This window comes from Microcaecilia unicolor, chromosome 6 (genome assembly GCF_901765095.1).
Source record: "Microcaecilia unicolor chromosome 6, aMicUni1.1, whole genome shotgun sequence".
In the NCBI taxonomy this organism is placed as follows: domain Eukaryota; kingdom Metazoa; phylum Chordata; class Amphibia; order Gymnophiona; family Siphonopidae; genus Microcaecilia; species Microcaecilia unicolor.
Window position 1 is genome coordinate 341,296,755 of NC_044036.1, and position 27,014 is coordinate 341,323,768.

At 43.6% G+C, this 27,014-nt stretch overlaps 1 protein-coding gene across 1 annotated transcript; it reads right to left on the reverse strand.

Annotated features, from left to right (window-relative positions):
• Positions 1 to 1,537: 1,537 nt before the first annotated feature.
• LOC115473544 (regulatory-associated protein of mTOR-like) lies at positions 1,538 to 26,370 on the reverse strand. Its single transcript, XM_030208595.1, has 7 exons — positions 26,327 to 26,370; positions 12,833 to 12,939; positions 8,357 to 8,484; positions 7,311 to 7,397; positions 5,223 to 5,339; positions 4,704 to 4,833; positions 1,538 to 3,898 (listed from the first exon to the last, which is right to left on the reverse strand). Exons 2-7 carry the CDS (start codon positions 12,929 to 12,931, stop codon positions 3,830 to 3,832), a joined length of 630 nt encoding a protein of 209 aa, XP_030064455.1. The 5' UTR covers positions 12,932 to 12,939; positions 26,327 to 26,370; the 3' UTR covers positions 1,538 to 3,829.
• Between the last annotated feature and the right edge of the window lie 644 nt (positions 26,371 to 27,014).

Sequence of the window (27,014 nt, forward strand, 5' to 3'; positions counted from 1 at the left end):
CAAAAGGTCACTGATACACGATGGGATGGCAGGGCTCAGGGAGAGAGGAGAATTGCTGGATAGGGATGAATGGAGGGGGCAGGGGAGAGGGGGGAATTGCTGGACATGGAGGGCAGGGGAGAAAGGAAAATAGTTGGGCAGGAACGGAGGGAAGGAAAGCCAAAGGAAGGAGATGCACATGGATGGAGGGGAAGGGATAGAGGAGAAATGCTGGACATGGATGTAGGGGAGGAAAGTAGATGCACATGGAAGGAGGGGCGTGGGGAGAAATGCTGGATGTGTATGGAGGGGAAATTGCTGAATTTAAGGGCTGGATTGGAACACTTTGAAGGCAGATGCTGAAACTGGTTAAAGGATAGGAACAGGGCTACAGATGGTAGACAGAACACATAAGGAGGATGGTGAGAGAAAAAATATCAAATGGAAAGAAGATACTGCATAAAACAGAAGACACTGGGACCAAAGCGAATAGAAAAACCAAATGATCAGACAACAAAGGTAGAAAAAAGTATTTTATTCAGAATTTATTAATTGGAATATGTCAGCTTTTGGAAATGTGCATCTGTGATATTTTGCATGCAAGTTTCAATTTTTCTAGTATTGCTGCATGCTGAGTCTGAGTTCTTGAGGTAACTTTCCAGTTCAGTATTTTGCCTTCATATCTGTTGTGTCATGTGTTTTTCATGTGTGATCAAGGTGCAGTATCCTGCTAGCGTGTAGCATTTGCAGCCCTTTTTGTTTTGTTTTTTTCCATGAGGTAGTGTATTGGTGTTTTAGAGCCTGGTGTAATTGCAGTTCTGCCTTTCCACGCATAAGGTTGTAGCTCGTCCTGTCCTTGGAATTAGTGCTGTTATGGTTTGGTAAGGTTATGAGTGTGTTTTTGCACAAGTTTGTGTATAGTGTTTTGCAGTGGACAGATTGTGTGTCCGCACCTCTGACCCCCCCACCCCCCCGGGGGTTATGAGAATTGGAACTACTAATTGTAGTGGACTTGAACTGAATAATTTCTGGGAAGGGGGGGGGGGGGGTTCATGATAGCATTGTGCTTATTATTTCAATCAGTTTTTCTGTACAAGTTTAGCTTCATTTGTCTTTATTTGAAATTTCATAAATAAAACATTTTCTAAAAATTGAATAATATCATTGGGGGCGGGGCAAGGATGGGGCCCCACCAAATTGGTCTGCATAGGGCCCCGCACTTGCTAAGACCGACCCTGCAGGAAGTTACTTAAGTCCTGGGTTTTTTTCTAAATATCATTCTTGAATTATTAGTATATTTTAGGTAACATTTGGAATTTTAAGTTGAATCTGATCTTTTAACATTTTTTTTTTTTTTTTACTATGAACTGTTCCGAGCTTCTAGGTGTTGAAACGGTATACAAGATCTGGTACGTTAATGATTTTCATCCATGGTGCAGTATAGTTGGTGTTAGTCCTCGTGTGTGTAACTAGCTAGTTAAAAGAGCCTCCTGACCTGCTGGAGAAAGAATCAAAAGATGACAACAAATGGTTTCTGCATTAATTTGCTTTTTTTTTTTTATTAACTAGTTATTTTCTTCTTTGTAACTGTTCATTCCCACATTACAATCTGTGGTTATTACTTGTTATTTTGGTAAAATAAATAGAGATGGTCAACATTCAGATAAAACACTCTCTAGAGCTTTAGTTAATGTTCATGATTGAATTTCCGCACCCTCCCTGTGCACCCAGGCTAGGGTGGACAGGAAGCCGTCCTGCTGCAGTGCACCTGAGCAGTCAGGGAATGCTACCAGCAGCAACTGAAACATAACACCCCCGCCAACACATTTGCTGGATTGTTACAGGTTAAAAATCTGTAATTTGTCTGAAAAGTTGTTCGGTAGCCAGTGATTAGGAAATGAAAGAATTTCTCGCCACTACCCCAGTAAGGTCACTATGAAACATTCTCTGCAAGGGTCTCCAGAAGGGGGAAATGAGTCCCTAGTACTCTAGGAACGGACTAAATTGTGTGAGTGAGGGAAGCCTTGCTAAGGACCTAGAGCTCACGGCACTGACCTGAATCTGTGCATTTATAACAGAAGGCAGAACAGGATAGGGTTTGTTCATATGTACTTGATTATAGTACTTAGTACTCATCAAGCAGCCACACACGCCTTCAGCTCTAGGCACCTCTAGAACCCTGTCTGCCGATCCCTGAGGGGTGCAGGTCTGAGATCTGCACCACATTTACTATTTCTTAGTCTTGTGTTTATTTGCTTAGTGCATGGACACTACATGTCTCCCCCACCTTCACAAGAGGTCACACAATCCTGTCCATGGGTCAACCCTCTACAGATGACTTGTGTTGGGGCCGACACCTGATCCTCCTCCTGGACGGATCCTGCAGACAGAGCCGACCAAGAGAACAAACTGATCTTTGCACCTTTGCTTCTCTTATTCTGGGCTGAACATCTTCAGTACTTTAACTCCCATATATTTCATCTATTATCTTATGTCCTGAACATCTTTCCTTTGCATGATGTCTTGAAATGGTCCATTTAATTCTTTGGGCACCGTTTCCTCCTCTTTATTCATAACTCTGTACAATACAGTGTAGAAAGTACCCCTCCCCCTCCCCCTAGCAGCTGTTTGTTATTTTTTTTTTTAATATACACACTTTCCAACTCCCGTTTCTCATAGAAGCGATCCTTTCCAAACCAGATTCTGTATTTGCAGAGTCATGTCTTAGTGGGACCTCCTGAGATAAGCTTAAACACCTGCAGTCTTTCACAAAGACTGACACCAGAGCCAGAAAGGAGTCCATACCTGCCATCTCTTTACTGGACAGCTGGCCGATGGCTGAAGCACATCCTCCATGAGAGAGCGGGGAGAGGCTCTCTCACTGTGGCATACAGCCACGGAGGTAGCTCTGTTCTTTAAGGCGGTGGACTAGTGGGGTTTTTTTTTGTGTAAAGAACTTCCCTCTTCAGAAGCCCTGAAGTGCAACGTTCTTTCATGGGCCCGTGAGGAACGAGGTAAGGACAACACAGTATGCATTCAGACACAGGCATGCAAGAATGAAGGTAACACTTCAAGGGCTCAGGCTCAGACCGGATGGAATGATCTCCTTTCTTCAAGTATACAGTATGCTGAGGGACCTTTAGCATTCTCTTTACTCAAAAAAACGTCCCTCCCACCAGCGACAAGGACGAAGTTTGTACATGACCTCCCAATCTTAGGGAAAATTTCCTTAACAGCTGCATTTAAAAATACACCAGGTTCTCTACCCTTTTTCTTCCAAATGGAGGAGATAAAGTCAACAGGTGCGCAGGGGGTGTCCAGGCTCTATGACAGTGACAGCCAGTGAGGGATGTACGGTTTCTGTGAGAGAGAACACGGAGAGGAGACCCTTTCCCTAGGGATTCCTTAGTACAGTCAGAATAAAGGAAGCTTGAGCTGTGCCACAAAAATCATTCTTGAAGCTAAAATCTATAGTTCTAAAAAAAGTTAGCTATAAGCTTCAACATAGTCCTTTTTTGATCATGAAAGCCGCAATCTAGCATAGGAGCAACCATAATTTAAAAAGACGAAAAAGAAAAGTGAAACGGGTGCAGCCCTGTAGCTGGGACCCCCACTGCTAAAGGAAATGAACAGACTAATTTGTAGTTTTAAATTATCAGTAGCCAAGTCAAGGAAAGGAGGGAAAATAATGTTCGAGTTCCAAGTGGAAACAGCCAATACTCAAAATCCAGGTCGATCATTTCCTGATGTCCACTGGAGGCCACTCCTGTCCAGCAAGCGTCAGACTGCTCTAGGAGAGAGGGACCACCTGCAGCTCCACTTCTTTGCACCGTTCAGACCGAAGATTTTGTTACCTGGCTCGCTTTTCCACAGAGTATACTGACATGCAGTAATCATTACTGCCCACCGCCAAATGAGGCTGCAGAGAGAAAACAAAGAGTGCAGTTACAATGACATCCGAATGCCACGAGAGACAGCAGTATCGGTCTCCTCGCAGTTACACTAACGTGAGAATGCAACGTGTGACAGAATCACCAGTCCCCCTTGTAGTTGCACAGACCTGCAAACACCGCAGGCGAGAGAATTACCAGTCCCCTCGTAGTTACAGGGACCTGAGAATGCCGCTGGCAAGGGCCATACCAGTTCCTTCGCAGTTACACGGACCCGAGAATGCCGCGGGCGAGAACATTACCAGGCCCCTCGCAGTTACACGGACCTGAGAATGCCGCGGGCGAGAACATTACCAGGCCCCTCGCAGTTACACGGACCTGAGAATGCCGCGGGCGAGAACATTACCAGGCCCCTCGCAGTTACACAGACCTGAGAATGCTGTGGGCAAGAGCATTACCAGTTCCTCGCAGTTCCACTCACGTGAGAACACTGCAGTTGAGAGCATTACTAGTCTCCTCAGTAACCACCACCACCGCCCCTCTTCTCAAGCATACCCCTAACTTTCACAAAATCATGTCACCCAGCTCCTGTAGGGCAACACATTCGAACGATTAGATTTAAACGGAACAAACATGGAGATAACTTGGGGTTAGTGAGAGTGAAATGTTGATATTCTCTTTCAACGGACTCTAGGGTTCGCTGGACACGGGTTAGTGCCATTGGTCTGTCATCCTAACACCAGCACACATACATTACTAATGTCTGGTTGCATGAGCGCAGTTCATTAGCTCCTTAATAAATAACCCACCAACTGGGTGCGGCTGTGTACTGACCCAATGAGGATGAAATGCCAGGCAGCTGATGGCTCCAATCCTTTGGCCCATAAATCCATCGTAATATTTTATGTTGCTTATCAGCTCTCCATTGCCATTGTAAACAGCAATAAACTGGTTCATGGAGCCACTAACAGAAAGAGACAGAAAAGGTTACAAAATATTTGGAAGACTATATTCTGCTGACACAAGTGAGCCTGCATCTGGAAACAGAGACCAACCAGGCTCAGTAGAGATACAATGGATACTTGGCCAGAGGAAGTTTTAATTCTGGCCCAGCCAGAACTACCTGTGAATCCTGGTTGTAATCGGGGGATACCAGACACAAAAGGAGAGGCCCTGATGCAACTTCAAATTTTCTCTTTGAGGATTCTTTGCAGGTTATATCACCTTATATTATACTGCAATCATGCATGTCCCTTACTCAAGTGCCACCCCTGACAGCTAATTCAATAAAGATCTCATCCATACCTTGTTGTCAACCTTTAATTTAAACATGTGAGGAAGAGTTATACTTACCAAGCAAATAGGTTTGCCTGAGGATGAATATCTAGAGCTGTCAGCCCCTTCACGATCTGAAGAACGCTCAGAGACTCTGGCATCCGGGGGTCAAAGAATCTCACATCTCCATTCACACTGCAAAGACACAACGTTCAGATGTTCACTGCTCAGCCTGAAGATACCTTAGTTAAAAAGGCAGCGCATCAGGCATGGAGTATAGCATATCACCATGGAAGCAATTAGGACTACACACAGGGAACCAGAACAATGCAAGATCTAACATCGCTGAAGAAGTTACTTGCTTCTTTTCAATTTGAGGACAGCTGAGGAAAAAGGTAGGGACTTTGGTAAGTCTCTTTCTATTTTCTTTCAATAGGTACCTAAGCTCCTACAAGTGAAATATGACTGAGAAATACTATCACCAAAGCTGTTGTCCCTGTTACAGCTTCTGTCCAGATGGACAACATGATCCAAGGTGGCGGGGAGGGAACCGATTCCGTGTGCAAGATGTATGCATGAAAAAAAGAAACAGTGAGGCTGGGAAGCAAAGGCATTAATCTCCAGCTGAGGGGAAGATGACTGGACACGGATCACAAGAGCCTGAAGAAGTGAAACCTCAATTCCACCATCCCCCCGAACTGAGGAACCAGTATGCAGCCCTGAAGGTGGAGGAAGTGAGGGATCACAGCTCAGAACATCCAAAGATGCCAGATCAGTGACCATTATGAAGTGAAGGGTGCTTGGTGATCATCTGGCATTCAGTATTAAGACGTACATTGAGAGAATTCATTCAAAAGTGAGGGTCTTAGACTTCAGGAAACTAACTTCATCAAGATGGGGAGTGGAGGAGTGGCCTAGTGGTTAGAGAACTGGTCTTGACCTCCAGTGGTGCCCGGTTCAAATCCCACTGTGATCTTGGGCAAGTCACTTAACCCTCCATTGCCTCAGGTACAAACTGGACTTCTTTACATATTTATCTTACGGGCTTTCTCCCTGTTTACTGACGGCGTTAAGAAACAGGTTCATCAGCTGTCGATTCATATTTATACGGCTGCCCGGACTACTCTGGCGAAATACAGGAAACAAGCCTCCATTCCATCGATGGAAAGTGTTTTAAAAAAAGTGGCCTATTGTTGTTTGATGTCACAACTAACAGCTTGGAAGTATGGACGCTTGCTTCACTATCATAAAACATGGGATGTTTATAAGAACTAGCGTGATAGGACTGTGTCACTATTATAATTTTTGTGTATATATATATTTTTTTAAACAGATCCTTTGGTCCCATGACATAACAACGGCGGGCCATTAAGGTGGGGAGGAGGAGGGGGCATGGGGTTTAACTCAGCTGATAATTGCTGGAACTTTCTTGGTTCTCTTGAGAATAATTTTAAAAATTATATATATAAAAAAAATTATGAGGGGATTTCCCTATGTGCTCTCAAACTCAACTACAAAGAACCTGGTAAGAGCTAATCAAATTTGTCCCCTCTGTATGATGACTGTTTCTGGCCTCAGGCCTTTACTGTTTAGTCAAAGTGGCAGCAGGCTATAAGCTGCTTGGGGTTTTGGCTTCCCTTAGTGCCAGTTTAGGGGTTATATGCACTAACACACAGAAAAAGTGGGGCTCAGTTACACTGCTTATGCCAGTGCCAATCTCAAAATGGCTGCTGGGCAGTCTTGGCAGCCATTTTAAACCAGCAGTGGCACCAGGCAGGAAAGCGTGGGGTTCTTTCTTGCCCCTGAAGAGGCAACTAGACCACCAAGGCTTGTTAAGATAGGCCTGGGGAGGGCCTACTTGTATTCTTAGGGGGCGGGTGGGTCAGGGGGTCTGTGTGTTTCAGTTTCAGCCAAAAGTGAACTGGCATTTTTGGCTAAAACTCGACCCCTAGCAGGTTTCAGTGCAGAATCCGAAATTCAGTCAGCCTTTAAAGTCCACAACACAGATTTAATCAGCTTTTGGAAAGAGCAACACTAGAGGACTTAGTGAACGCATACAGCAACCTGTCCAGGGGAACATGTGACTTGGTCCTGGATATCAGTTCTGAACCCCCCCCCGGTGCTTCTTTTAGCCCTAAGGAGAGTTGCAGTATGATTGCTTTGTACCTGACGCTTATGATGTTCCCATCGGAATGTTTCTGCAGGTGTGCCTTCACCACCCAGGCCATGTGCTCACGGTACGTCATTACACGGCTGTAGACAGTGAGAGAGAGAGAAAAACAGAACACATGAAGTAAGTAATTTTCGTGCATTGGATAAAGATGGCAGTAAAGGCGGAGAAACGGAAAATGTGCTCCTGCAGTAGTGGCTGGTAAGATATTAAAAACTGGATAGGCAAAGCAGTGTTTGTAGAAAGGACTGATAATATATCTCCTTCATTGTGTCTCCTCTCATTCTCCTCCACCCCTGGCAGTCTCTGACTGTGTAATCAGAGCATGGATAGATATGGACAGGTGGTCCTTTACCTCAGCTCACAGCTAAACCAGCCATGCAGGAGCAACTGATGTATTACCAGGGTCTGGGTATCTAGCTGTTCCTCTGAGACAGCAGTCTGCCTCCTAGTGGCCATCACAGACGTGTGCCTGAGGGGCAGGTTAGATCCTACAGTGGCTGTTTAAAAAGCTGACTGACTGGGAGGAAAGACATGAGGGAGATGGGAATCAATTAAACCTCGTTACTCCACTGGATGCCCAAGAAATACAGCTTTTTCAAGGCCCACAACAAAGCTTCTTGGCTGCCAAAACAAATTGAAAGATCTGGGAACTGAGGAGAGCCACCCTGACCAGCCAACACTGTCCCTCTTTCTCTGCCCCCTGGAGAAACATGAAAGGCCACTGCTATGGCTGCACAGCGGGAGAGATCTTCCAAGCGAAAGGGGAGATTGTGAGCAACTGTGAAGATTTATAATCTGCAACTATATAATACCTTTTATTCAGATGAAATTTCGGTGTATTTATCACGGCACTAGAAATATTCAGGACAGATTGTTAACAGTACTATGAAGGGAAGAGAACAGCATGGATTCACACTGCCAAAGGAAGAATCTCATGGGTGGCAATACAGAGGTACAGTGACATGATTGCTCAGCAAGGGCTGTATTTTTAAGCGCCTTTTAATTGGGCACAGATGAATTTATAATACTGGCATTTTACCATTCATTTAGTGCCATCCTGCGGTCATATACCCGGACCGAACCATCTCCCAGACCGGCAACAATCAGTGAGCGGTGAGAATCGCAGGATAGGCTGGTCACACAGCTGTCTGCCCCCGTCGGGATATCCTGGTAGGAAAAAAAGAGCAACGTAGAACCGTGAAAACAAAGTAGAAAGGATACTGGACGATGACCCACCTTACAGAGGCCAGAATCAAGAAAACAGGCACCAAGAAAAACCAGCACATCACTATTCTATACAGGAGCTCCGAGATGAGTGTCCTTTCTAGAATGCCTGGCGCGGATTCGTGCGCCCAACTTTGAGTGTGAACTTACACCAACTGAAATCAGGTGTAAATCCTGGGGTGCAAGTTGTGAGCGGATCCCCAGTAACACCACTTGCATCTTTTGTGAATGCCCCTGACCTGCTCATGCACCCCCACCCCTTTTTCGGCTACATGTGAAGATTTGGGCATGGATGTTTAAAGAATCGTATGCAAATCCACGCACAAATCCAACAGCTAATTATTGTTGATGGCTCAATATCTAATTTGCGTGCAGATCTCAGGAAAGCGCCCGAATTTGGGTGCCATTTATAGAATCCAGGGGTTTATCAGCAAAAAAAAAAAAAAAGAAAGGGTCGAACTACCACTGCTACTGCAAATGCACAGCCACATCAGAAAAGACAACAGAGCACTGTGGAATACTAGACCTGGGGCCATGGGACATTGGGTTTATAGTGGCCAGTAATAGTCACCGTTTGCACTGGCTGCCATGCACGTGACATCTTGAGCTGTAAGGTCTATATTTAAGGGCTCTGAAATCCATGCACAGCTTTACCATTAATTATAAATGAAATTTGTTTTACATTGGGACGTAAGGAAGGAAGGAAGGAAGGAAGGAAGGGAGGAAGTATTTAAGGGAGGAAGCTCTGCATCTCTTCTGAAGCACAAATCGAGCCAAAAAAAGCAGCAACAATGCAAGAAAAAGGAAACTCTCCTGTCCTACCATGGCCTCCCAGTTTTCCTCCTTTTGAAGAGCAGCTGAGAGCACAGAAAAGCTTGCACCATCCCACCCAGTCCTTGTCTCTCACCTCTGGGACCAGTTTTGGGACACTTTGCAAGTACCCACTTGTTTCCAGGGGTATAGAAAGAATAAAAAGCAGACAAAAAAAAAAAAAAAGGAGAGCCTTCAAGGAATTCCCTTGGCTCCAGCTTCATTACATTTTTAATGAATCTAAACTTCTTTTAAAGTTGAACTGTGCAGTGAGCTGAAGGCAGCACTGTTTGAACTGAGCTCTTCACGGCCTATTCAAATGCGATTGGTTATCCAGTGAAACCAGCAGGCACGTCCCAAAGGAAAAGCCTGATCGCAATCTCACAACATGCATATCCTCTCTCTCATCAAAAGCCACAGAAACCAATTTACTGCATTTGTTATTTAAAATGGAAAATAAATAACTGTTAATTTACAATAGTTTGGTCCTGCTGCTCCTGAAATTGCAGAGGTAAAATACCACCACAGAAAAGAATTCTAATTATCCTCAGTTCCTCTGTGCAGCGGTGTTGGGTCAAAATGTTCTAATTAATGTTCATCCAGAGCTAGTTAATTTGGAAAAGCTTCAGAGACTGATTCTGGCCCTCTTGGCCAAGGAACTAGACTCTTGTACTTTAATCTGTGTTTCTTTCCTCCAAATAATTTAACATTTTGAGCACAACCCCCTTGATATTCAGCCAGCAGAGATCAGAACTTTAAACTCTGTCACTAGATAAATTAGACCCAGATACTCAATTCTGGGCCATGTTTGGGCACTGGTACTTAATATCCGGGTTTTACTGGCTGCCATTACTTGTGTGGGTCCTGGAAGACATTCAGCCAGGACCTGAAAAAGGGGAAGTCCAATATGCCCAATCAATACCCCTCTCTCCAATCCCTGTAGGACGCCCTCAGGTTCTGTTGCCTCCCTTCCCATTCCCCCCAACTCAGTTCCCGTCATCCCTCTACTGTAGAAGTCTCCCCCTACCAATTCCTGTAGAATGCCCCCTCTGATCCCCGAATCCCTCCCTCCCCACAATCCCAGATCTCCCTTCACCCTCGGGCTTTCCCATCCCTGGTGTCTAGTGAGACGTGGCTGGAGCAGATCCCTTTCCATTCCTGCCCTGTCCGCTCCAGGTCTCAGAATGGTAGCGCTGTGGCCCTAGTGGCTCAGCCTTACTGCTAGGGCTCAGCCTTCCATATAAGGGCTTATTAGTGAGAGGGAAGCAGCGGTATTGTCAGGTGAACGGCTACAACATCCAGCATGGCTGGCTGGCTTTTTTTTGTTTGTTTGTTTTTTAGCAGGATTGGATCCACCAGCCTGGGACTTTTATTCTGATCCTTTCCTCCTGTCCCAGCAAATCATTTATCCTTTATTCTGGATGTTCTCAGCCAACTGAAGCATTCCAGGTCTCTCCTTCGTAATGGAGGTGTTCTCATCAGTTCATCACCTGCTCTGCTGCAAGTATCAGAGAAATAGTGACACACACTGGCTGCCTCCATCATGCCCATAAACCCAGATCCTCACATCAGATCACTGGAAGCACCTAACTGCTCAAATTGCTACCTGCCTCGGGCCACATATGCTCAAACAGTCTCAGTCAGATATTCAGGTTACTCATAGTGAAAATGCAGGACTTTGCACTCCAGAGGTTTATCATTTCAAAATTTAAGGGTTTATTTTTCAAGCAATTTGGTACTTCATCAGGGCAGTTGCATTATTAAAGTAACATTTTCTGTGCTCTTAGGTGGATTCCATTAAATGGTACAAAATGCTAATTCCTCTTCATTGCCCCCAATACAGTATTGTTACATTTATCTAGACTTTCCATGGAAAAGGAACCTTGGAAAAATCTCCCTTCCCTCCACCCAAGGCACCCTTTTCCCCCTCCCTTTCCCCTTATCACACCCTCTAACCCCCCTCCCCCCCCCCCATTTTTTCTCCTTCTTCCTCCCCACCCTGCCCAAGTGACTCTCTTTGCATTTAATTTTAATGTTTTATTTACAGAAATTTCAAGAACACTTATAAGGTAAACAGAGTACAAAAGAAACACCAATTTCAGGGGGGGGGGGGAGAAATAATTTGTTACTCTCTACATTAAGTCCACAAAAAGGGGGAGAAGCATTATATAGGTGAATATGTTTAAATCGATTTAAAATATCCTCAGCAAATTACAGAACTCACTCAATAAACAGAAGAATGACATGCCATTGCTTCCACCCCAGCACCAGCACTCTCCGCTGCCCCTCAGTCCCATACAGCTGGCATCAGCACAATGATGTCATTGAATCAGGACACTAAGAGCAGTTTTCAGGGTTTTTCAATTACAACTGGAAAACCCAGATTCCTCATTGGGGGAGGGGGTGTTTTAGCAAGGTTTAAAAAAAAAATTATAGCCACAAATGAGAAGCCCTATGTACATGTATGAAATATATGGAGCTGCTGCTGCTCTGAACATATAGGTGCTTGTGACAAAGCAGTGGGTTTTTAAACCTGTAAAACTATTATTTCTTAAATGTTTTTCACTAGTCTGGCCAGCAGGTGGTGCATGTTTATGTTTACAGAGAACTGACTGTTCCTTCTTTAGTTAACACACATAAGAGGTAACCTGCAGTGATGTGGCCAGCAATTTTAAAGCTTGTTGTTCTGGCCCAGGAGCTCAAAATTCAGCTAGCATGTACTGGCTTTTTCTCTGGTCTTAGCCAGGGAGCAAAGAGAGAAGGATCTCTTTGATGAGGCCCTGTGAGCAGCTATATATGTCCTGATCTCCCCAGGTACTATTTAAATAGATTACAAAGGTTTAGTTAGTTTTATAATTGATCCATATTTCAGTTACTTGTTACTGTTTGCACCTTTTCTGTTCATTGTTCTAATTTTTCATGAGAAAAAAACATTTTTTTATTGCCGCTGCTTGTCTGGACTAAGAATCTTGGTGGTTTGTATGTTGAGTCTGTGAGTGCTTTCTTGGAACTGTTGGACCACTGGGAGTGTGGCCCCACAGTAACCTAGAAATCACTGGGGAACACCTTGAGAGTGGGAGACTCGCCTGTGGTTGGGACCCAATCGGTGGGAAGAGGGTGCTAGTGTAGAGCACAAGTGGCAGGTGCAGGCGGACCTGAGCTGTCTTGGGATATACCCTCTAAGTGACCATGGGATAGCCCTAGGCGTGTGGATAGGCGTTTCATGACAGTGCTCATTTATATTTGTGATATTCCAAAACTGCCACTGGTTGGGGGCCCTGATGACCAGTTTGAGCACATATATTTCTAATCTATTGCCAGCCCACATGCTGATCAGCTAGAGCAGGAATCTGGAAATCTATTACAACGTGCCATAAAAATCATTAAAAGAATAAATGCCATTAACAGCTGGCCTGTGCCCTCACCTATCAGCAGTGAACCCCCGTATGCACATCATGAGGAAAGAGATTGAAGATCTTACCTGCACTTTCATCTCTCGGTCTGTGTCCCATATGCGGATTATACGTACATCCCCTGAAGTCATGAGGAGACCTGTCTCCTGCTCCCAGTCCACAACCATCCCAGCTCCTGCATGGGGAAACAAAATCACAAGGCTGAGATAATTCAACTGTCCCAACAGCTTAAGAAAACAGCAGAACAGGTTTGGGCTGAGGTAACAATGAACTGTACTATGAGAATTCACAAAACTCAGCCCTGGCCCAGGAGAGGCGGACGTTTCTCTGCTCAGTAGTAACGTCTGTGAAATATTGCAGGAAGACCTTAGGAAATTGAAAAACTGGGCATCCAAATGGCAGATGAAATTTAATGTGGCCAAATGCAAAATGATGCACATTGTTACCTGATGCTAGGATCCACCTTGAGGGTCAGCACCCAAGAAAAAGATCTAGGTGTAGTTGTAGATAAAATACTGAAATCCTCTGCTCAGTGTCCGACGGCAGCCAAAAAAGCAAATGGGATGGTAAGAATTATTAGGAAAGGGATGGTGAGTAAGACTGAAATACTATAATGCCTCTGTATCGCTCTATGGTGTGACCGAACCTTGCGTATTGCGTTCAGTTCTAGTCGCCGTATCTCAAAAGAAGATATAGCGGAATTAGAAAAGGTTCAAAGAAGAGTGAACAAAATGATAAAGGGGATAGAACTCATCTCATATGAGAAAAGGCTAAAGAGGTTAGGGCTCTTCAGCTTGGAAAAGAGACGGATGAGGGAAGATATGATTGAGGTCTACAAAATCCTGAGTGGTGTAGAACGAGTAGAAGTAAATCAGTTTTTACTCATTCCAAAAGTATAAAGACTAGGGGACACTCAAGGAAGTTATATGGAAATACTTTTAGAACAAATAGGAGGAAATAGTTTTTCACTGAACGCACAAGTTAAGCTATGGAACTCTTTGCCAGAAGATGTGGTAACAGCGTATTCGGGTTTAAAAAAGGTTTGGACAAGTTCCTGGAGGAAAAGTCCATAGTTTGCTATTGAGACAGACATGGGGAAGCAACTGCTTGCCCCGGGACTGGTAGCATGGAATGTTACTACTAATTGGGTTTCTTCTAGGTATTCGTGACCTGGCTTGGCCACTGTTTGAAAACTGGATACTGGGCTAGACTGACCACTGGTCTGACCCAGTATGGCTACTCTTATGTTCATTGCATTAAAACAGAATGAGAGAAGGTTACATTTGTGTAACTCCTGTGAGAAAAATATTTTCCAAACAGATGAGAGTATGTATACTGTGTGCTGATAGATAAATAAGATCTGGGAACCAGAGCATCTTACTTAGAATATTCCTTCAGAGTATGTTCAGGGGATAATCATCATATGAATATTCCACAGGCTAGTGGTCTTGTGAAATGTTTTGGCACTGTTTGCAGCCGGATATATTGCAAGGATGTGTGTCATTCTCTTCTTTTTGGGTCTCTGTTGAGAGCTTGATTCTTACTAGCTTCTGTTTTAAGTTGGGTGGCTGTTGGAAGGCCAGCACTGGTGGGGATGGGAATATCTCTTCAGTAATTCATCCTCCTGGAATAGAGGCTGTAGATCTCTTATGATTTTCCTCAGTTTTTCCAGCTCTGGATTGTATGTCACTACAAGGGGGATTCTGTCTGTGGCTTTCTTTTCTTTGTACTGTAGCAGATTTTCCCTGGGTGTTTTGAGGGAGGAGGCAATATTCTTGGAGATTATTTTGGGGTTGTAGCCTTTCTGTTCGAAGGATGCAGTCAGGATTTTGAGGTGTCTATCTCTGTCCCTGGGTCAGAGCAGATACAGTGGTATCTTGTGGCCTGGCTGTGGATAATGGATTTTTTTTGTATGTGAAGTCTGGGAGCTGGAGTTGTGGAGGTAGCTGCATTTGTCTGTGGGTTTCCTATATATGGATGTTTGTATGTAGCCATTGTTGATTGAAACTGTGGTGTCCAAAATTTTACTTTTTTCTGGGGAGTAGTCAACTTTGAATTTGAACATAGGATGGTATGTATTGAAAAAACTAAATTTTTCGAGTTTCTTCCCCTTCAGTCCAAATCATAAATAAATGTATAAATCACTGAAACAGTAGAAGAGAATGACAACACTTAGGCCATGTGTTTCAGTCCAGCTAACCCTAAAACCCAGGTCACTATAAGACGGAAAAGCTCACTTCCTACTCAGTTAATTGACCAATTTAACAAGTTTGTGGAGTCAGGTCTTTTTCACCACAAGGCTTATATAAGCTTAAAAACAAAACAAAAATTCCCCACTTCCCCTCAGTCTGAGGAAGGGCCACGCTGCAAATGAACAAAAGGCCGCGTACGAGGGATTTTAGCTCTGCCATCTGTGTTGTGAATAGGTGTTGTGCATGATTTCCAGCGATGTATCAGCAATGCATATCAACAGTGATTCTTGAAGCTGTAACTTTCTACTCTTGCTCCCTGCAGGATTCCCCTGAAAATGAGATGCTGTTCTCAGCGGGACACTTTGCTGTATAAATACATTTTAATAAATAATCCTGGAATGGCAAACAGCTGCATTCCTAATGTGGCTCTTGGTGATGCTGGAGCCTGTCCAACCTGCTTTCTGTATTCTGATTAGTTAGTGAGTGCCTGCAAGGAACTGCAGTGCAAGGTCGTCTCTGTGAGAGATGAACAGAGGCAGGCAGACAGACAGACTGCTCATCTTATAGGCATCAGCCGCCTTAAGAGCCAAGGAGGACCAGTCTCTCAAAAGAGGAAAGAGCACAGCATCACCTAACTCCATTCAGAAAAGTCACCTGCACTAAGCAGGTCATCATCCACATCACAGGAGAAAAAATCTCTCTCCAATTTAACTGTTGTGCTATCTAAGTGTGGCTCCATGGAACCAATAGCATGGATTAAAATTGATACTCTGGCAAAAATGATCAAGGTAGATTCCAAACAAACATTAATATCAATTTACAGACAATATAATGTAAGACAAAATCCACCCCCAAATCAGCAGACATTCCCTTCCCTCATACATCTCAACACCTCCCTAAATAAACCTTCAAAAGTCAAGTGTAGTTCTGCTCCCCAAGCAAGGAACCCTGAAGAATATTCCGCAGCAATGGACCAGCAACTGGCACAGACCCTCACCGCCCCGGTACCTCCTGAGACTGCAGGGAACACCTTGGTTCATGTAAGTCCAGCAGTTATACATAATAACATACCGGGTCAGACCAGTGGTTCATCTAGCCCAGTATCCTGCTTCCAACAGTGGCCAATCCAGATCACAAGTACCTGGCAGAAACCTAATTAGTAGCAACACTCCATGCTACCAATCCCAGGCCAAGCCGTGCTTTTCTATGTCTATCTCAATAGCAGACTTTGGACTTTTCCTCCAGGTACTTGTCTAACGTTTTCCTAAACCCAGGCACACTAACTGCTGTTCCCACATCCTCAAGCAACAAGTTTCCAAAGATTAACTATCTTTGTTTTAAAAGTATTTCCATGTAACTTCACTGAGTGTTTCCTAGTCTTTGTACTTTTCAAAAGAGTTAAAAAAAAATCAATTCACTTTTACCCATTGCACACCACTCAGGATTTTGTAGACCTCAATCATATCTCCTTCTCATCCATCTCTTTTCCAAGATGAAGAGCCCTAACCTCTTTAGCCTTTCCTCATACGAGAGGAGTTCCATCCCCTTTATCATTTGGTTGTTCTTTAAACCAATTCTGCTATATCTTTTTTGAGATATGGTGACCAGAATTGAACGCAACACTCAAGGTGGGGTCGCACCATGGAGCAAGAGAGAGCCATTACAATATTCTTGATCTTATTTTGCATCCCTTTCCTAATAACATGTATTAAAATTCTAGGGATCTATTTAGACAATTCTTTAACATTAGAACCACAAACTGTTTGATTAGGAAAACATTCTTTTTCTTTAGGAAATTAAGACAAATATGTAAATACTTTCAGGAACAGCAGTTTAAAATAACGGTGCAGGTCAATTGAGCCAATTGGACTACTACCACTACTTAACATTTCTAGAGCGCTACTAGGGTTACGCAGCGCTGTACAAATTAATAACTAAGGACGGTCCCTGCTCAGAAGAGCTTACAATCTAAAGGACGAAATGTCAAGTTTGGGTAGTCTAGATTTCCTGAGTAGAGGTGTTGTGATTAGGTGCCGAAAGCAACATTGAAGAGGTGGGCTTTGAGCAATGATTTGAAGATGGGTAGGGAGGGGGCCTGGCGTATGGGCTCAGGGAGTTTGTTCCAAGCATGGGGTGAGGCGAGGCAGAAAGGGTGGAGCCTAGAGTTGGCGGTGGTGGAGAAGGGTACTGAAAGGAGGGATTTGTCTTCAGAGCAGAGGTTATGGGTAGGGACATAAGGGGAGATGAGGGTAGAGAGGTAAGGAGGGGCTGCAGATCGAGTGCATTTGTAGGTTAGTAGGAGAAGCTTGAACTGTATGCGGTATCTGATCGGAAGCCAGTGAAGTGACTTGAGGAGAGGGGTGATATGAGTATATCGGTCAAGGCAGAAGATAAGACGTGCGGCAGAGTTCTGGATGGACTGAAGGGGGGATAGGTGGCTACGTGGGAGGCTGGTGAGGAGTAGGTTGCAGTAGTCAAGACTACTACAATATATTTGGGGGATGTTCAAAACAACTTTTAAACAGGATTCAAACTATACAGAATACAGCACTCTGCTTGATCATTTCATTAAAGAAATTCGATAGTTTATCATAACATTACATCAAGTTGCACTGGTTGTCGGTGGGTGCCAGAGTTTTATTCAGGCACGTTTTATATACAGACCCTATGTGGTTTGGTTCCATCATATTTTCATGGTTATTTTAAGTTAGCATCAAATAAGAGACATTAGGAAGGGAAATGATAATATTTTCTCTTTCTTCTCCTAAGGGTATAAAAAGGTTAACATTCTTTGAATATCTGCTATCGTTTCAGGCAGTTAGATTGGGGAAATCAATTTCAACCATAATTAGATCTGGCTCCTATATGGAATTTTGTCGCAATATAAAAATTTCTATTTAGGAATATGTATACATTCAGCATAGGGCTATATGGATGACTGAGGATTAAGTTATAGGCATTTGTTTTGTAAACTGTAGTGAGTTCTAAGTTAGCAATGTTATAAGGAATGTTTACATTTTTTTATAATTCCTGGGTATTGACCAGAATCTTACTCTGTAAACCACTCTGAACTGAAAGGCTAGTCTGGGTTATAAGTTTTGGTATTATAATTCCTAGAATCCTGTTTGCTTTTTTGGCCACTGCTGCACACTGGGCAGATTTCAGCGTATTGTCTACAATGACACCTAGATCTTTGTCTTTGGTGTTGACTCCCAAGGTGGACCCCCATCATCAAGTAACTACGATTTGGATTATTCTTCCCAATGTGCATCACTTTACATTTGTCCACATAAATTTCATCTACCATTTGGATGCCCAGTCTTCCAATTTCCTAAGGTCTTCCTGCAATTTTCACAGTCGCATGTGTTTTAACAACTTTGAATAGTTTTGTGTCACCTGCAATTTAATCACCTCACTTGTCATTCCATTTCCAGATCATTTATAAATATGTTAAACAGCACCGGTCCCAGTAGCAGATCCCTGAGGCACTCCACTGTTCACCCTCCTCCGTTGAGAAAATGGGCATTAATTTATTCACCTTAGATTCGCAATCAAAAATTTTAGATGTGAAATTAGAGTAACTTGTTACTAATGCAACATGTATCCTCTGTAATTAATCATTTCAGGCTTATTTTCGAAAGAGGAGGACGCCCATCTTTTGACACAAACCGGAAGATGGGCGTCTTCTCACAGCGTCGTCCAAATCGGTATAATCGAAAGCCGATTTTGGATGTCTCCAACTGCTTTTCGTTGCAGGGACGGCCAAAGTTCACGGGGGCGTATCTGAGGCGTAGTGAAGGCAGGACTGGGCATGCCTAACACATGGACGTCCTCGACTCAAGATCGGGAGGCGGGGCTGGTGTTTGGGAGGCGGGGATAGTGCTGGGCAGACTTATACGGCCTGTGCCAGAGCCGGTGGTGGGAGGTGGGACTGGTGGTTGGGAGGCAGGGATAGTGCTGGGCAGACTTATATGGTCTGTGCCAGAGCCGATGGTGGGAGGCGGGATAGTGCTCGGGGCAGGATTTATACGGTCTGTGCCAGAGCCGGTGGTTGGGAGGCGGGGCTGGTGGTTGGGAGGCGGGGATAGTGCTGGGCAGACTTATACGGTCTGTGCCCTGAAGAGCACAGGTACAAATCAAAGTAGGGTATACACAAAAAGTAGCATATATGAGTGTCTTGTTGGGCAGACATGGATGGACCGTGCTGGTCTTTTTCTGCATCATCTACTATGTATGTTACTATGTTACGTCCTCGACCCATAATGGAAAAAAAGGGCGTCCCTGACGAGCACTTGGACGACTTTACCTGGTCCTGTTTTTCGTAAGACCAAGGCACAAAAAGATGCCCAAATTGACCAGATGACCACCGGAGTGGACCTCCCTTACGCCCCCAGTGGTCACTAACCCCCTCCCACACTCAAAAAAAAAATCTTAAAAATATTTTGTGCCAGCCTCAAATGTCATACTCAGGTCCATCACAGCAGTTTGCAGGTCCCTGGAGCAGTTTTAGTGGGTGCAGTGCACTTCAGGTAGGGCATATCCAAGCCCACCCCCCACTACCTGTACACTTGTGGTGGTAAATGTGAGCCCTCCAAAACCACCACACCCACATCTAGGTGCCCCCCTTCACCCGTAAGAGCTATGGTAGTGGTGTACAGTTGTGGGTACTGGGTTTGGGAGGGGGGGGTTGGGGGCTCAGCACACAGGTAAGGGAGCTATGTACTTGGGAGCAATTTATGAAGTTCACTGCAGTGCCTCCTTGGGTGCCCAGTGGCCTACAAATGCTGGCTCCTCCCACGACCCAAAGGGCTTGCATTTGGTCGTTTCTGAGATGGGCGTCCTTGGTTTCCATTATCGGCCAAAATCAGAAACGACCAAGTCTAGGGACGACCATCTCTAAGGATGACCTAAATTTCAAGATTTGGTCGCCCCTGACCGTATTATCGAAACGAAAGATGGACAACCATCTTATTTCGATAATACATCCTCAGCAAAACTTGGGCATCCCTTTCGATTATGCCCCTCTTTATGTCTCAGGAAGCTAAGTAAGAGCTATAAAAAAAAGTTGTTTGTTTTTTTAAATGGGATACATTTAGAATATTAGTTCAGTCGCTTTTAAATCGCAATTTGATTGCTGTAATCTAGTATTATGCTGTTCCAAAAATTAATCAATCATTTACAATAATGTAGAATACAGCCATTATATTGATTTATGGCTTGTCAAAATACGACTCAGAGTTACTATTTGAAGTTACATTGGCTGCCGATCATAACTCGTATTCATTTAAAGCTTAATGTTACAGTTTTAAGATTTTGTCAGATGAAGCCCCTTCCTATATGGTGAATATGACTACACTTTTACAGTGCTATGTCTAAGTACAACATCCAAAACCAATTTATTTGCGTTTTCCAGATACAACTAAAGTAAAATCATTTAAACATTTTTCTTTTTGCTACATTATCATATGGCCACACTGTGGAATGCTTTACCTCTCTGTCACTATCTAGCAATTCAGAAATAGTTGAAAACTTTATTCCATGATGTTGGCTTTGTATCATCAGACTCGACGTACGGCATTGCTTAGGACCTGTTTTTATTTGTTTGCATTATAATTCTGGATATTTTGATCTGGTCTATTTGAGTGATCTGTCCTGAACTGTGAGAGGTAAAGGCAGAATAGAAGTCCTGGTGTAACATACATAACCCTACTGGTCTGTTTTCTGTCCAATAACTAATTCCTAATCCACACCAGAAAACCTTGCCTCCCACTCATGTTAAAAAGTAATAAGGCAGGCCAAAAAGTCTTTGAAAAGAAGCCCTCTGCAAGAGCAAGAACTAACAGTCAATGATGTAGCCACGGGTGGGCCCAGGACAACCCAGCAACGGCAAAGCTGTGATGTGGTTGGTAGGGGATTCCCAAGCCCTACCAGTTGAAGACTCCCAGCATCTCTCCCTCCACCCATCCAGGCGATAAGGGGTCTCTTAACTCCACTCCCCCAACCCCTGGTACCTTTAAAAATCCTTCTGGAGCAGCAACACATATCTGCTGCTTGCGCCCGAGCTTTCCTTCTGATGCAACTTCCTGTTCATGGCTTGGGGCCAGCATGAGCCACTGTCGGCGAAGAACTAAAGGACTTAAAAAGTACTGGGGGGTTGGGGAAGTGGAGTTAACAGACTCCCCTGATCACTTGGGAGGGAGGAGGGAGAGATGCCAGGTGGGTGTTGAGGTTCTTAGGCCCACCTAAAACTGGGTGTCTGGATACACCCCCTGCTAACAGTAAAAAGTAAATGCTAAGCAAAAAGTCCACAAATGAGTCAGTTGGGCTGCTCAATGACCGCAGAGTAAAAGGAGTGCTCAGGGAGGAAAATGTAATTGCTCTTAAACTAAACTAGTTGGTCTCAGTCTTCTGCTGAAGATGTTGGGGTCAACCTGGGGTCAACCAGAGCAACTAAAGCACATCATTGTAAATCTAGAAGATGTAATGAAACTCAGGAGTAACATATTTGTCAGTTCTGGACAGCATTAACCCTAGAGTCCTGAAAGAGCTCAAACATGAAATTGTGAATCTGTTACTTGTAATCCAGAACCTACCATTCAAAAGAGCCTTGATGCCTGAGGATCGAAGAGTGGCTAATGTAATGCCAATTTCCGAAATTGGCACCAGGGTTGATTTGGGAAACTGTAGGATAGTGCGCATCATGCTAATGCCAGGAAAAATGGCTGAAGCTACACTAAAAACACAAAATTACAATATAGACACATCTCAATGGGAATGAGATACCATAAGCTGAGCAAAGCCAAGTCTTGCCTTACCAATTTATTAGATTTCATTGGAAGGATAATAGTGAACCAGTTAATATAGTATATCTGGAATTTCAGAAGGCATTTGACAAAGTCCTTCATGAGAGACTCCTTGGGAAATCAGTGCATCATGGGACAGGCAGCCACGACAATTTGTGGATTGCAGACTGGCTAGTCAGTTATCCACATGGAAAAGGGTCACTAGTTTAGTGCCCCATAAATTACCTCCCCTTGTTCTCACCCGTACTTCCCTCGCCCTTAATTGTCTTGTCTGTCTGTGTTATTTTTAGATTGTAAGCTCTATTGAGCAGGGACTGTCTCTCTATGTCAGGTGTTCAGCGCTGCGTGCGTCCGGTAGCGCTATACAAATGTTAATAATAATAATAAGTGGTCTGGAGATAGAAGACAACAGTCAGGAGTGAGGAAGCAAAAAGAGAAAACCAAAGCGAATCCAATGATTCAGGTCTTTATTGCCCAGAAATAATTTAAGCTAAACGTCAAAAGGCTGTGTTTTACGTGCTTTCATCAGGAGCCTTATCTTATTGGACACATAAACAATTGTGTAAGCTATAAACAGGTACAAATATAGTACACAGAGTGAGATGTGTAAAGCGGTTATACTCTAATGCACTACTGTGGAGCTTAGTAAACGGGGGGGGGGGGGGGGTATTCGGGCTGTATAAATAACTGATTTATGAGACCTTACTCTTTCTTTTTGTTCTATGTTTAATGTCTCTCAAATCCTATATAATTCTCACCTCCAACGTTCTGTTGCTGCCTGGGACCGTGGCTCCCTCGGATGTGGTCTGCTACGTGCGGTAGATAACACTGACGTCATACATCCCTTCGAGTATGCTGCTTTCCCTTCTCTTCGCTCTGACTCTGGTCCCGCTCTTGCGCAAACAGGAAATGAGGGCGGGACCAGAGTCAGAGCTCAGAGAAGGAAAGGCAGTAGACTCGCTGAGTCTGTTCGCTCTTCAATGCTGCCGATGGGACCGCGGTAAGAGAGGGGGGGGGGACTGGCACTCGGAGGGAGGCCAGAGTGAAGGAGAATGACAGAGGGAGGGGGGCCTGCAACTCGGAGAGAGAACAGAGTGAAGGAGAGTGACGGAGGAAGCCATGGAAAACGGAGGGGAGAAAGGGGGCTGTGGGATTCGGGGGGGGGGGGGGGACAGAGGGAGAGAGCAAGGGAGGGGGGGAGGAAAACATTGCTAGCACCCGTTTCCTTTCATACCGAAACGGGCCTTTTTTACTAGTTTTTTTATAATTAAATAGGTCATGTCTCATGTTATACACATTTTTGTCTTTTTAAATTTCTTTGTACTTATCTTTTTTTTTTTGATTGGCAACTTATTGTATTTTGTTTTTACATATTTATTTCTAAAATGTACAATCCTCACAATCTACCATTCTCAGCGGCTCACAATAAATATATAATCAAGGACATAAAATAACAATACAAAAAAAAATCAATTTGTTTTTTTCTCATCTTGTAATGGATACTGTGTGAACTCTTAATATGCAATAACATTGCATTGGAACAAAAAAAAAAAATGGAAGGGATTTAGAGTCATGGTGGATACATTAACATTTTCAGCCCAGTGTACTGTGGTTGCTAAAAAAGCAAATATGGATTATGCAAAAAGGGATGGAGGATAAAACTAAGCATATCTTTACATCTTAGTTTGGGTCCATGGTGCGACTACACCTTGAATATAGTGCAAATAAAAAAGGTTCGGAGAAGGATGACAAAAATGACAAAGGGAATAGAACCCTTATTAGGAGAGGCTACACAGGTGAGGGACTCTCTAGCTTGGAAAAGAAATTCATTTAATACATTTATAACCCGCCTATCTAGCCATCTAGGCGGGGTACAACATAACACACAAAAAACAGATAAAAACATGTAAAAACAAAACAAAAACATACAGATAACAGAGGGGAGAGGACAGAAATCTATAAAATCATGAGTAAGACAAGTTAGTTGTTTAATCTTTCTAACATGGAAAAGAAAATAAGATGATACCTTTTTTTATTGGACATAACAATACATTTCTTGATTAGCTTTCGAAGGTTGCCCTTCTTCGTCAGATCGGAAATAAGCAAATGTGCTAGCTGACAATGTATATAAGTGAAAACATTCAAGCATTACTATGACAGTCTGACAGGGTGGGTATATATCATTCAGTGTAAAAAATGTAACGAAGGATGCTATATTGGAGAAACAGGCCAGATGCTTAAGACAAGATTCAATTTACATAGACATCACATGAACAATACTGGTGCCAGCAGGGTTCCCATGCCTGTTGGTCAACATTTTACAGGACCAGGACACTGTACCAGTGACTTCACAGTGAGAATCCTCAAAGGTAACTTTAAAACCATACAAGAACTTAAGACCTTTGAAGTCAGAATGATTGAATATTTTAACACCCAACAGAAAGGACTTAACAAGGACCTGGGGTTCCTAGCCCATTATAAACCATAAAGCTGTATTTCTCTGTTGATCACCCCACCCCTCACCTACCCACACCCATCCTGTTAGAATATCAATGATATGCTTTGATGTCCCCATGCATACCTCCTACCCACCCCCATCCTCCCATCCTGTCAGACTGTCATAGTAATGCTTGAATGTTTTCACTTATATACACTGTCAGCTAGCACATTTGCTTATTTCCGATCTGAGGAAGAAGGGCGACCTTCGAAAGCTAATCAAGAAATGTATTAAGTTATGTCCAATAAAAAAGGTATCATCTTATTTTCTTTTCCATGTTTTATTTTGTTTGATTTCTATTGATAACCTTAAGAGTGGACTAACACGGCTACCACACTCCTCATCTTTCTAACAAAAATCAGACGACACTCTATGAAACATAAGAACACAATAGCCGTACTGGGTCAGACCGAAGGTCCATCTAGCCCAGTATCCTGCTTCCAATAGTGACCAATCACTAAGGACCAGCACATAGTACATACTTGAGCTGTGGAACTGGTGGCCAGAGGACATGATTAAAAGTAACCAACATAATGGGATTTTAAAGAAGTGCAGACATGTTCCTGGAAGACAAATTTTGTGATGAATGTCAGACACTCTTAACGGGACAAGAATCTTCTGCAGCTGCCCCATGATAAAGCCATAAAATTTGCTTATTCTGGAAATGAACTATGGGAGATCTACTGTGACCCAGACTGCCCACTGTCACAAGAATGGTTTTTCTTTCTTGCTCTCTCCTTTATTTCCCACACACAGCAGATGCTTGCATGTCTTCTCTTCTGTTCACCTGACAGCTTTTTGAACTGCATGGAACAGTGTTATCTATGGAGCCAATATTAATGAAACAGCTGACGAATAAACCACATGAGCAGAACAGATAAGACAAAAGCGTAAAGTACGCACCAGGATGAATGCTAGGGTTAGGACCACCGGGCCAGGAAACAGAGAGGAAGGGAAGTGGAAAAAGAGGAAGGGAAGAAATAGGATGTTACTAGACCCCTCCCTTCCCCCTCTGCCTGGGTGGAATTAACTTCGATACTTGTAAGCAGATGTTGATTACTTTGTGCGATTGTCTGATATGAAGATTCGCAAATTTATACGTTGGAAAATAATGTTAAAAATAAAATCCAAAGGGTCCTATTTAATCTTTCAACCAGCTGTTGAACAAATATTTTCCACCGATTTCAACAAGTAAACACCTGCAGAAAGCAGTGGGCTAAACCGAGGCCTGTTCTGCAGATGGAGCTATTGAAGGGAAGCCCACCTTGACAAACACTTGTTTCCCTTGCTAGTTCAATGAGGAGCAGAAAGCTGAAGGCTCCGTTCAGCAGTGCAGCGCCCCTAGTCTGATTATGCTTTACAACAAAGAGTTCCTGATGAAAGCCAAGTGCAAATGACAAGGTTCTGCATGCCCTCTGAGCTCACAGGATTCACGCTTTCATGTGAAGTATTTCCTACACCCGGCATTAAGAAACAGGAGTTGTACCTAAGTGGTAAAGGTAATTAAATACATGTAGAAAGCATGTTCTCATTCACCGATGTTTATCATCTCATTGGGATGAATACAAAGCAATTAAGTCATCCCCCTCCACCTCTCACCCCATTTCTGTTCTGACATGGTGGGAAAGCAGAGATCTTTGCAGTTCAGCACAGACATTGGCACAAGAATCAAAGGAGGGAGACAAGGCTAGGGGCAATAATATTCCCACGACCTATGTGAGCCAGCAACCCAACTCTCTTGCTCCATTAAACATAGAGTATACCTGTCAACCGTCTCAGTTAATCACATTAGAATTAATTCTACTGACCTGCCCCTAAATCCAGGCAAGTCAATCAGTCTGGCTTCCAGGTGCGTTTACCATGACGCCACATGAAAATGGGGGTAATTCATCAGGAAGAGTTACTGGCAGTCATGAGAATGGAGGGTAGGAGTGGAGATGCAGTCTGGGATTTGATAATAATGTTAGAAAAAGAAGCCACTTCTCAGGAGAAAAGTTATCACCCCACTTAAGTCACTGAATCGTTGACAGATATGGCTCAGATGTAGGTAAGGGGAAAGTAGGCACTCACCTCCCTGCTTACTCCTGTCAAGATAGATTGAAACCCTTCTTGCCAGACCTGTGAGAAGACAGGGATTAAGGGATTGATGCGAAGGGTAAGTTGGTCAGCCAAAGCAAAACAAATTGTAACCATGAATTAAGAGAGCACAAACAAGCAAAAAAAAAAAAAGACCAAATACCCAAGTGGAAATCACATCCCCACCACCCTCCAAGCAAAAGTTTTGATTCTGTCATTTTCTTCAGCTTGCCAGGAATTTGCAATGACTACAGACCCTCTCCCCACAAGCTCTCAGTACACAAAGGTCTGATTAAGTCACTAACATGCCTTTAACTTTTCAGATTTTACCCTTCTGATACACAGCCATTTTAGTACTGAGATGGAGTTTTCCACAACCACCATCATCGATGGAGGCTTTTGTACCTTGGAACTGAGGCTCCCTACTACGGTAAGAAATAGGAAAAGTCAATCCCATCACCCACTTCATTTAGCTGGGACAGCGAACAGCAATTCAGAAGCATCTCCCCATTACTCAGTACCCAAATCCCTACAAGTTCAAACAGGACAACCAGATCCCTGACGGGGGTTTAGATATCATGGCCGCCTTTAAAGGCCCTCATTAATGCACCTCCTGAACAGTGTTAAGTGTGTCTGGCAAACACTCACATCTTAAATGATCATGCCATTATATCATGCTTGC

Bases quoted from the DNA above. Each gene is read 5' to 3' on its own strand.
- LOC115473544 (XM_030208595.1), bottom strand. From the start codon at position 12,931: ATGGTTGTGGACTGGGAGCAGGAGACAGGTCTCCTCATGACTTCAGGG. The intron at 8,485-12,832 runs GTAAGATCTTCA...TTTTCCTACCAG, and splicing joins ACCGAGAGATGAAAGTGCAG to GATATCCCGACGGGGGCAGA. The intron at 5,340-7,310 runs GTACAAAGCAAT...GTGTCTTTGCAG, and splicing joins GGGAACATCATAAGCGTCAG to TGTGAATGGAGATGTGAGAT.